General features: G+C 43.9%; 1 protein-coding gene across 3 annotated transcripts in view; it reads left to right on the plus strand.

The window, feature by feature from the left end:
• Positions 1-12,107, plus strand: part of Cpne4 (copine 4) — a 482,832-nt gene that overhangs the window by 321,329 nt on the left and 149,396 nt on the right. For all 3 annotated transcript variants that reach the window (XM_028869893.2, XM_028869897.2, XM_028869896.2), the window contains exon 3: positions 795-974. In XM_028869893.2, coding sequence (XP_028725726.1) covers positions 795-974 — 180 coding nt within the window. The remainder of the gene's footprint in view (positions 1-794; positions 975-12,107) is intronic.

The raw sequence follows: 12,107 nt of genomic DNA on the forward strand, positions 1-12,107 counted from the left end.
CAACATCTGTATGTGTAGGGGCAGGCCAGAATCTCTATGTTCTCCCTCTCCCTCATTGCCTGCCCAGCCCTCCTCCCTCTGGTAGACCCCCCTAGAAGAGAGCCCCAAAAATTCAATGTATAGAGTTCAACCTCTTCACCTAGCAGGACATGTTGTAGACTTGGATCTGGAAGAAGGGGAGAAGCAGGAGGCAGAAAGAAGGACCGCTCATGGCGTGTTGGAACACATAAACTCCTCGCATCCTCTACTCTTCTAATTGGCTTTATGCTAGTAGTGAACGGGTGAATGCCTACCTAATGAAGAGCACACTTGAAAACAAAGGCAGCTTGATCTTCATTCTCATGATCTTTCTCTTTGTGCTTCTGGGAATCTTGAGTTGGAAACTTTTATTAGAATAGACTTGGCTAAAATGAGACAGCTAACCTATCATTTTCCATCACTGTGCTCAGCAGACATCACTAATTGATCACAGATGTCTTTCCTACTGAGCCCAGATGTTCTTTCAGACGTTCCTTCACTACTGATGATCTCATCTTGTTCTATCACCCAGTCCCTGTACCATTGTTGAACTCTCCAGGTACAGAATCTTAGACTGTTTGTTACATCTAGTAAAATTGTCTGGACCAACGCTTAGTTCTTTCTCTGGAGTGGCTTGTAGTTTTAATTTGCCAGCCCTGGTGACTCTCAGGAGGGTATTTATAGTTTGGAACAAGGGGATGCACCACAAGATCAATTCGCTTGAAGGTTAATAATGAAAGTCCTAAACCCTGTGGGGTTTTTTTTTTTTCTTTCAGGTGGACAGGACGGAGGTGATCCGTACCTGCATAAACCCAGTGTACTCCAAACTGTTTACGGTGGACTTTTACTTTGAAGAGGTTCAGCGCCTCCGGTTTGAAGTCCATGACATCAGCAGCAACCACAATGGGCTGAAGGAGGCTGACTTCCTGGGTGGCATGGAGTGCACACTTGGCCAGGTAGGCAGGAGCTGCCCCTTGCACCTTCCACCCATACCTGGCAGGCTTTTCCACTGAGCCTTCCTCCTCTCATCTTCTCTCCCTTTACTTTTCTTTTTTTAAACCATTGCATTTTCAAATGTTTCCTAGCTACTGTCGTATTGATTGTATTTATAAGAGAATGATCACACAAATATGTGAAGTTACTTATTTTACAGAGTTCACCATCTTCCTTTCAGAATGTCCTCATCGTGTTGGTCATTTATGCGACAACTGTATGTTGGGCACTTGTTACAGAGTGGGCTCCATCCTCTGTTCTTGTATCTGTTAGAGCTGTAGTAACCTGTCCCTTTACAGATTTCCCTTCTCCCAACTGAACTGTAAGACTCACATGTAGAGAGTGCTCCTCATTCAAATGTATTCCAAGTCTCTGGAGACAAAAAATAAAATAAAATAAAATGACCCAAGAAAGGGACTAAATGCTTGGTGATTAGATACTTTAATTTAATCCTAGTTGGAATGTGAAATAAATATCATCATTCTGTCCCTTTGATCAAACAAAAATCAGACTCAGATTGGGTAAGTGACCTGGCAGTGGTTCTCAACCTGTGGGTCACAACCCCTTTGTAGTTGCATATGAGATATCCTGTATATCATATATTTACATTACAATTCACAACAGTAGCAAAATTACAGTTATGAAGTAGCAATGAAATAATTTTATGGTTGGGGGTCAGCACAATACAAGAAACTATTGAGGAGTTGCAGCATTAGGAAGGTTGGCACCCACTGTGCTAAAGGCTCACCCCTGTAAATGGCAGAACCAGGGCTGACGCCAAGCTCATCACCTTGCTTCCATGGGTATTCCTATGTATCTTCCTCTTTCTGCTGTACCTAGTGTAAGAAATGAATCAGTGGAGGAAAATGAAATACACTTAGTTCAACCTCAAAATGCCAAGTGTTGATTATTTTTTAAAGATTTATTTATTTATTTATTTATTTATTTATTTATTTATTTATTTATTTATTTATCATGTATACAGCATGTATGCAGGCCAGAAGAGGGCACCAGATATCATTACAGATGGTTGTGAGCCACCATGTGGTTGCTGGGAATTGAACTCAGGACCTCTGGAAGAGCAGTCGGTGCTCTTAACCGCTGAGCCATCTCTCCAGCCCAAGTGTTGATTATTATTGGTCTAAGAGATTAATGTCCTAAAACCCTGGGGCTAGGTACTAGAGGGTACAGGAGAATGGGCCAGCTGTGCAGGGTCTGAGAATCAAGTTTTTTGTTTGTTTGTTTGTTTTTAGCAGTGAGAAAGGGATGGGGAGGGCCTGGCTTCTCCTAGCTTTTCTGGAGATGTAAGTCAGGTTATCTGATTTTGTGTCCTCAGGGCCCCAGTGCATATGACAGGGGTTGTCTGCTTTCTAGAATTTCATGGTGGCAGGTTTCTCGAAGCCTGGCATCTGTTTTATGGCCCTGGTTTAGGGGTTTCCTTTAGTGATGAGTGGAATCAAGGTGCAAAACCTGTTCTGAGCACCCCCCAAATAAAATGAACAATGTAGAGAGAGAAAGTGTGATCCATGTACTCAAATGTATCAATTTATGTCATCTTTTGGGCCCCTTCTCCAGTGTTGTGGGCCTTTACAATGAAAAGGAGACCCTTGTACAAGAAAGAGTCACAGAAGATGCTGTGGGACCAAACTCTCTGGGGAAAAAAACAAAACAAAAACAAAACAAAAAAAAAAAAAATAAACCCATGTTTCAGGGTTAACAAAGGAGGGGGAGATTCTCCCAGTAAGAAAGCTGTGTAAACAAGTCATGAAGGTCACATGACTGTGCCAGGAGTATGGAGTAGGAAAAGTCTGGTGTCCCTGAACCAGTTCACAGATTCTGTGAACTAGTAAAGATTACACTTCTGAGCCCCTTGCAGCTGAGCCTTGCTGCCAAGGCTGTGCAGTACACTGTAATTTGTAGAGTTGCCATTTTTCACAAAGAGGGAATCCAAATTACAGTAGCTTAATGCCCCAGAAAACCTGCATTCACTCCCTGCCTCAGGAAAAGGGATCTATGAGAAGAGGTCTGCCTAGAAGGTAAGCTGTGTGTTCATGTGTGTCTGTATGCTTGCCCTTCTGCGTGCCATTTACCAGAAGAAATTTCTCACAGGGGAGGAGAAGGCAACACAGAACATCCCTGTCAGCCTTTCCCAGGGGATAGAGTACTCACCTTCACAGGAATACACCTTATTCCCTTAAAGAAAGCTAAAGGCTGGATGCAGAAATCCACCCAAGGGAGGCAGAGAGAGAAACTGAGAACACAGAATCTCCTCCTCCATTGATAGACTTACTCTCTTGACTTCTCAAGAGAGTTGATGGTGAATAATTATAGGGTATTGCTGGAGATACCTTTAGGTACAAATTAAATCAATGACTTATGGCTTTAGTGTGGTGTTGTGGAATAGAATATTTGTTTAACTATGTAAAGATGTGTTGCATTTGTTTTACCTTGCCTGCCTAAGGCACCTGATTGGTCTAATAAAAAGCTGAACGACCAATAGCTAGGCAGTAGAGGGATAGGCGGGGCTGTGTGGGGGTGGCAAAGAGAATAAGGAGTAAGTAGGAGGAGGAATCTAGGCTTGAGGGAGAAAGAGAGGAAGACTCCATGGGCCAGCCAGCCAAACAGAGAGGAAGCAGAAAAGTACGACATACGGAGTGAAAGAAAGGTAAATAGCCCTGAGGCAAAGCATAGGTGAAGAGAAACAGGTTAAAATAAGTTATAAGAACTAGTGGGACAAGCCTAAACTAAGACTGAGCATTCATAACTAATAATAAGTCTCCATGTCATGATTTGGAGGCTGGCAGTCCAAGAAAGTCTGCTACAGTGTGGAGTCCTGTTTACATGTTTTTAAAAGTAGCCAGCCTTTAACATTATATGTATGGACAATTTTAGATGGTTTCAGCAGATTGAATTTATGTACACACATGTGCCTGTACATGCATGTGCATGTGTGTGTTATAATAATAACTGAACAATTCATGAATTTCAGAGTCAGTAAGGAGACACTAGAAGAGTTGGAGGATGAGTGGAAATGATGTGAATAAATCTTAAAAACCCAATGATGATAAAAAATTATATCTCTTATGGATGCTAATGAACCATGTCAAGATTCTCCTTCAGGCACTAAGCTTCTTTATATGGGTAAAAGTTGTGTTTATCCCAGGAAATAATTATAGATTTTTGTTGAAGTCTTATTTTTATGTCTTTTTTCATGTAAACTTTTGATAATTTCACCTGTGAAAATGACCCTGAACTTACATTTTAGTTCCTCATAAGGTTCATCTTTCCAAAAGCCAGTGACTCTGTGGCCCTGTTTCATGGCAGCCATTGTACTAGATGCCAACGATACAAAGGCAAGCAAGTACAGCATCCTTGCCTGCAAGCCAGTCACGTCTAATTAGGTTAAAGGTGAGAGGTAAAGGGTTAAACAGTAAAATTATAACCATTATGAGAAATTATAGAGCATAACTAGAATAATAATAATAATAATAATAATAATAATATCTGGGCACTGGGAAGCATTAGGTGTATGTGATGGGGGGTCAGATGACCAGGGGGAGGGGAAGGGGTGAAAGCTTCCTAAGGAAAGTGGCATTCACACTGAAATGGTGAGGTAGAAGTATATTCCCCACAGATGGGAAAACAATGCACAGGCCTCTGGACTGGAGGAGGAGTTGGCCATATGGTAGAGAGCACCCTTGATATTGTCAAAACACTAGCTCTGAATTAAGAAATGAAAAGAGTTGAACCACCATAATGGTCTAAAAAATGTGATCCAATGAAAGAAAAGCAGCCCTCAAGGGTGTGTGGTCAAGCCAGCTGCCATAGCGCATAATGGGAGGTCTGTTCCTAGGCTGGGAACATCGGGCTCCCAGCATTCCTAGCTGGCTGCCTGGGTAGCAAAGGAGGCTTTAAGGATTGGCAGAAGCTTCAAGCAAAGAAGTTCAGTGTCGGTAGTCAGAAGTCAGTATGTGTGCTTATTTCGTGGGCCTGGTGATTGAAACAGGATGCAGGTATGCCTGTTCTTTGCTTCTTATTATAGTTTGTCTGTTCAATACCCTCTTACCCATTCTCTTAGCAGTCATACGTGGATCATTTTTGGATCATTACTTTTTGCCATCTGGCCATGTAGAAATAGCTCCATCCTTAACTCAGAAGGGAATCCTGGCTAAGCTCAGCCATAGATCTCATCCCTCCACTTGCCAGAGTTTGGCTTAGCACTGTGCCTGTGGCCAGCACTAACTAGTAAATCCTGAGAGTGTTATTTGAAAGCTCCTAGAATAGAGATACAAATAAAGACCATTTCACTTTGCCCGAGATTCCTAGAACACTGTAGTGGTCTTGCAGCAAGGCTAGGGGTATGTATAACCAACCCCACGGGGGTGGGGGCAGAAGCTAAAGTTAGCCATGGAGGCACAGACTTGACCTGCTGCCCCTGAAGCCAACTCCAGATGACATGCTGGCCTCTGTCCTTCATAATCACCTCATTCTATTGACCCTATGATTGGTAGGATTGGCCTCTGACCTCATCCTATTGGCAATGTGACTGGTAGGGATTGGCTTTCCCCACACATTTGCATTCAGCACTGCTTGGCTTCAGTCAATCAAAGCATCCCATTTTTATGGCTACAGTGATTGGTTTGGGGGAGGCAATATACCCAGGTCCCCTGGATATGCCAAATACTATGCTTGGTGCTAGAGATACAAAGGTGAAGAAAGCAGGCACTCTACCACAGAAAAGCTATAATTAGCTGGGTGACATCCACCTGTAGATACACAAAGTGCACATGGTTAAATGCTACAATGGAAATGTGTCCCAGGAGTTGTAGAACAAAGACTTATCTGCCCAAAGGGCATCAAAGAGAACTCATAGGAAATATGACACTGAACTTGAAACTTGAAGTTAATAGCAGTTCACTTGTGCAGAAAAAGAAAAATGAGACTTTCCAAACAAAGACATAGTGGGACAGGGTATCAGGATGATGGCAGAGAGATCTGAAGAGACTGGACATAAGTGGATGGTCAAATGAGAATGAGAAGGGAATAAAGATGCTGGCATGAGGGGAAGAGCCAGGCCAAGCAGCTTTGTTTTGTTTGTTTGTTTTGTTTTTTTCTAAAACAGAAAGAGCTTCAGCTTGATGCACCAAGGCCTTGGTAACCAGGGGAAGGACAAGATTGAATGCATGTATTAGAAAGAGCACTTTGGCATGCTCACAAAGGATGCATGGGAGCAGAGAGATGTGGAGGCAAGAAAAGCACTTAGGAGATCAGTGCAGTAGCAAAGGAGCAAGGAGGACCACAGTGAAGGAGACCCAGAGGAGGAGACCCGGGGAGAGTCTGCAGTCCGCAAGCCTGGAGACTAAGTGAAGGAGGCTGTGTCTGCCAGATGACTAGAGGAGTCCCTGACAGTCCCTGAGGATAATCATTCAAGGAAGGGGTGGGGAGTGCAGCATAAGACCTACCTGTAATTAAGCTCAGGGTGTTTGTGCCAAAAACAGAGGTATTGTCAGTGGCCGCTGCCCACTGAGTCTGGAATAGATGATGTAGTGTTAGGAAACACTCCTGAGAGATGCTGGTAGGTAGCATGGAAGGAAACACTCCTGAGAGATGCTGGTAGGTAGCATGGTAGGTAGCAAGCATGATGATGCATTTGTGGAAGAAGTCCATTGAACATGTCATATTAGAATGAATCAATAGATTCTTCACAGCTCACAGAACCTTAAGACCATCTTTCTTCATTGTGTAACACAAATCTTTGCTTCTCTGATCTTTCAGCTTTTACCCCAATATCTGGCTCTGTTTTTTTTTTTTTTTTTTTTTTTTTTTTTTTTTTTTTTTTTTTTTTTATAAAACCTTTTAAGATTCCTGTTACATCTTTCAAATAATAGTGTGAACTTGATGTCTTAAAATTCACAACAAAAGCCTTTCTTTGTTGAGCATCCTCTGCATGTGGAGTAACAATCCAGACAGGTGCATTTGCCCTTAGAGCCGTGGAGGGCAGCGGAATAGCTTTACCCTTCACAGCTTAGACACTGAAACACTGACATGAAGGGAAACTTTTCGTTGTTGTTTTGGCTTGTTTTTTGTTTTTTGTTTTTTTGTTCTTTGGAGGGGGAATGTTTTTCAAAATTGTTGCTCTCTCAAGTATGGGCAAGCAAAAAGAAAAACCACCACCACGTTCCTTCTTGATACCTGTGGTGGTGAAAGGAGGCTTTTGTCTTCTGTAGCTAAGGCAGGCACAGAATGGCTGGAGGTCAACCCTGGGGGTGGCACAGCCGGTGTCCCAGGTGTGGCTTCCTAAGGCTGCAGTACTGGACTGCTTGATGGCTTCTTAATGGTCTCAGAAAGGTTCTAGCTCAGTGCTCTCAGCTGATTTGTCCAAAGACAAATTCTCCACACTGTCGACGCCTCTGTTCTTCATTTACCAATAGAGAAAGCCATGGTAGCAGCACTTGGGGATACTATGAGAATCGGGCTGGGGAGATAGCTCAGTTTATGCAAGCGTGATGAGCCAAGTTTGAGGGTTTGGTACTCAGAACCAGTGGAGGAAGAGAATCTGAGTGTGGGGCCATGAACTTGTAATTCTAGCACTGGAAAATGGACACTCACTAGCCTGCCAACCTAGCCTAACTGGTGAGTTTCAGGCCAATGAGAAATACTTTCTCAAAAAACAAAGGGGACAGCTGCCTAAGAAAATGGCATAGAAGGTTGTCTTCTGGTCTCCATATCCATACGCATGTGCACCAGTGTGCACACACACTGGTGCACACACACACACACACTCATGTACATATGAACACGAATGTGAGCACCTATACATGCACCTGCATACACAAACATCCACCTATGGACATACATGCTCACACAAGATTACCTACACATTAGTAAGACAATGTTTATAAAATTCTAGGCAGAGTTCCTGGTATAGCAGAAGCACTTGGGGTATTGTTCATGTAGTGAGGATCTAGGGAAGGATGAGAAGGAGTAGCGGGAAGGAGAGTTATAAAGGATGAGTTCCCATGTCCTGAGCATATATTAAATGTATAATTTTGCCTCATTTGTAATATCATTCAGTCCAAAGATTCAAGGCACACATTGGCTCATGTGAATGTATGCCCTACAAAAAAACGGTTTTAAAATAGAAAGTTAAAATAGTCTGGGTAGGTATTTCAACACTTACCTTGCTACAACTAAGGTCCACCAACAGAGATGGAGTGAATTCACCAAACCACACAGGAAGTCACACATGTGGAGCCTGTCCCCCAAGGCTTCCACAGATGCTTGAGGTGGTTGCTGCGTTTGCCACTTGCCTACTTTGCCACAAACAGCCTGACTTTTGGTTTAGGAAAAAAGCTGCAGCCCTCAGCAGGCTAGAAACTGGCATTGACTGTGCAGTTGGAGCCAAGCACAGCAAGAGACTCCGCATTGAGCAAAAATGCCAAGTGAAGCCAAGGAAGGTTCGTGTCCTCAGAGAGGACTCCAGGCAGAACTGTACATTCTCAGCAGATGGAAGAGGGGGGCGAGTTGTGAGGACACAGAGTGACCAGAGAGTTCTGTTTTCCTTCTGGAAGAGCTTGGAGATTATCCTGTCCCAAACTAGACACACAGCTAAGCCCATCTTCTCCTACACCCTACAGAGGACTCACCAGGAAAGACAGGATCCCTCCCCACATGGAAGAGCAAGATGCCCCTTCCTCTGGCATTCTTTTCCTCTTTCATTGTTTATTAACTTGTTCACTCGTCCTTAGACGTCCATCTTTCTTCACTCACCAAAGACAGTGGTCATAAGTAACAAACACGACTTCCCCAGCTGCTAGGCTAGGGAGCTGCTGGATTGCATGTCAATGTCACTTACTATCCCAGCACCCAGCAGAGAGAGACACTACCCACTACTGTTATTGTCATTAAACAGTTGAGAAAAATAGGACCAAGTAACACAGGTGCATTGTCTATCATCGCATAGCTTTTTATGGTTCTTTCCATTTATTCTAGTTCAACACTAACTAGTATAAATTAGAAGTAGTATTAGTGCAAAGCCAAGTTGGAGCTGACCTGGGTAGTGTTTGGTGGAGCATTTCTTTCAGTTAAATTTGTTTTATGATTTATACGGAAGGAATAGAGATGATCTGTAAACACTCTTGCAAAAGCACAACATTAGTTATCTTCCCTCAAGAAGGACATTTGCTTTAGGATTAAAATATAGGGACTGGAGAGAAGACTCGGTAAGTACACTTGCTTCTCCTGTAGAGTACCTGAGTTCATTTCCCAGCACCCATGTTGGGCAGCTCACAACCTCTTATAACTCCATTTCTGGGGGATCCAACATCCTGTTCTGCCAGCCACAGGTGGCTGTACCCAGGGGCACAGATGTACACATACACAAAATTAAAAAACAAAGTAAGTCTTAAAATGGAAAGACTGCAACATGGCTTCTTGAATAGTGTTGGTGTGACTGCCAGTGCCCTCAAGACAGAATCTTACAAAGTTGGCATCCAGGGCATCCCCACCTGGCCAGAGCTCCTTCCTTGCCTAGCCATGTTGACCACTCATTCTCAAGTTCTTGCATGTGTTTTCTCTTCTCTATGCTTCAGTAACATTTACAGCCATATAAATCCCTCTTCTTTATTGCCACATGGCTGCTTCTCAATGTGTTTTCTTCTCCAAAATAACTGAGAACTCAATCTGTGAGCCATTGAAGGGGTACTAGACTCAGTGTCACAGGGTATTTTGGTTCTGTTCATAAGAGATGGATGGCAAACCATTGTCTATGTATGTCTGTGCACCATGTGCATGCCTGGTGCCTGTGAAGAGGGCATCGGATCTCCTGGAACTGGAGTTACAGATGGTTGTGAGGCACCATGTGAGTGCTAGAGATCGAACCCAACTCCTCTATAGGAATAGGCAGTTCTCTTAACCACTGGTCCATTTCTCTAGCCAATGATCCAGAACCTTATGAAAATGCAGCCTGCTGGGCCTATCCCAGAGCATCTGATTCAGAGGGTCTAGTGGTAGACCCCATAATGAGAATTTCCAAGTTCCCCAGTGATGCCCATTGTGATGGACCAGAGACTACACTCTGAGAACCCTGCACCTGCTAAAGGGTCAGACTCTATCACTAGCTTTAGTGATGAAAGAAAGTAGTGATGTAAGAAATTAAGGGCCAAGGAGCAAGAACATAAAGTTTATATTTCTACAGCATGGTTCATGTGTTATGTTCTTGAGGGAGAGAGACAGAATGTGTGTGTGTGTGTGTGTGTGTGTGTGTGTGTGTGTGTGTGTGTGTGTGTGTTTGGGGAGCAGTGCATGTGTAAATGTGTGAATGTAGAGGCCAGAGGATAATCTTGGGTATCATTCCTAGGGTGCTGTCTACCTTACTTTATGAGATGATATCTCCTATTGTCCTGGATCTCATCAGGTAGGCCAGGTCGGCTGGCCAGCGAGTGAGCCCCTGTCTCCTTTTCCTGGTGTTTGGATTACAAATACACACTGGCTTTTCTTTCTTCCCTCCCCTTCTCCTTCTTTTATTTGTCATGTGTGTCATATGACTTTGCGTGCGTGCGTGCGTGCGTGCGTGCGTGTGTGTGTGTGTGTGTAGAGGGGTCTGGGCACCTTCACGCACCTGCATATGGAGGCCAAGGCAGTGATGTTAGAAGCATTCTTACTGGCTCTTCCACCTTATTCACTCAGTCAAACTTGGAGCTCACCCACTTGGCTAGTCTCCCTAGCCAGCTTGCTCATGGGATCCCCTGCCTCTGCCTTCTGAAACTGTAATTACAGGGCAGGGTGTCGTGCCCACCCCATGTTTAACTGGGTTTCTTATGGCCTAAACTCTGCTTCAGATGATTGCATGGCGAGCTCTTTAACCACTGAGCCATCTCCCCAGCCCATCACTGCCTTTTTAAAATGTAGGTTCTAGGAACAAACTAAGGTCCTTGGGCTTGCAAGGCTTGCCCTTTACCAACTGAGCTGTCTATCCCATTCGCCCGTGGTGGAGATCTTGGCTGCCACTGTTTGTTTCTGCTCTCCATTAAATGCAGTCAAAGGGACCTATCATCCAGACAGCACCTTTCCTTCCTGACACAGATAGAAGTCCAGATTATATCAGCTGATGCTTGAAAAGACCAATAGACCTCAAGTTGTCATGATCTGTGGGAATTTGGTTTAGAGTCAGACTGACCCCATCTGTGGACACCAAACATGTCATCCAAACTCACTGTAATGCCCAGAGCAAGATCCCAATGTCAGCATTTTGTTCTATAATATCTAGTGCTTTTGTGCCTTAAAATTGATGGCTAGGGAAGTAAATTTACATTTTATAGCAAGCAACCCATTTCCCCTTTGTTTCTCAGAAAAAAAACCTTTCCCAAATTTTACAGTGTCGCTGCAGTGGCAACTGTGTAAGTGATGAATGATGTCACAGGTAACAGCCTCCTGTCAGCCCCCTGGACTAGGTGTGGAACCCTGTAAAACAGTGCTGCCCCCTACTGTTGATGCTCTGCTCACAGACAGGCAGGATTCAGGGTGCTTGCAGGCAAGCAAGTCCCCATGTCTCCAAGGAGAACAAAATCCCTTCCTTCCTTTTCCTTTGCTAGCTCTTCAGTCTAGTAATCTACAATGCAGGCCACAGGAAACTCTCTGCTTCCTCTGGAAGTCTCCTGTCACAGCTCTACACCGCCTTCAGAGGGTCCACAACTGGAGTCATGCATTACATCTAAGGACTGCCACCAAGTCCCCATGTTACCTCAGACAAGTTGCTTAACAACTAACTCTGTGGCATATGGGTCATAGACTTCATCTGTCTTTGTAGAAGATTCTGGATCAATCCCTTCCTAAGTTCCTTCACATCCGGAGTCAATGACTGTCACTCCTTTCTTACCTTTCATCTCTCAGAAATTAAGCATTCTTTTCTGTACTCATTCATTCGAAAAACGGTCTCCCGAGTCCCCACCACATAGCCCGCATGCACCCCCTTCCTTCCATCTGTGACTCAGCATTTCCCTGGTGCTAAGTATTAGAAGCCATTGAGTAACAGATGGTACTGTTCTACCTAGGCACCCCTCTTCCCCAGAGAAAACAATCCTGTGCCTATTCAATTT

Source organism: Peromyscus leucopus, chromosome 7 (assembly GCF_004664715.2).
Source record: "Peromyscus leucopus breed LL Stock chromosome 7, UCI_PerLeu_2.1, whole genome shotgun sequence".
Classification (NCBI taxonomy): Eukaryota; Metazoa; Chordata; class Mammalia; order Rodentia; family Cricetidae; genus Peromyscus; species Peromyscus leucopus.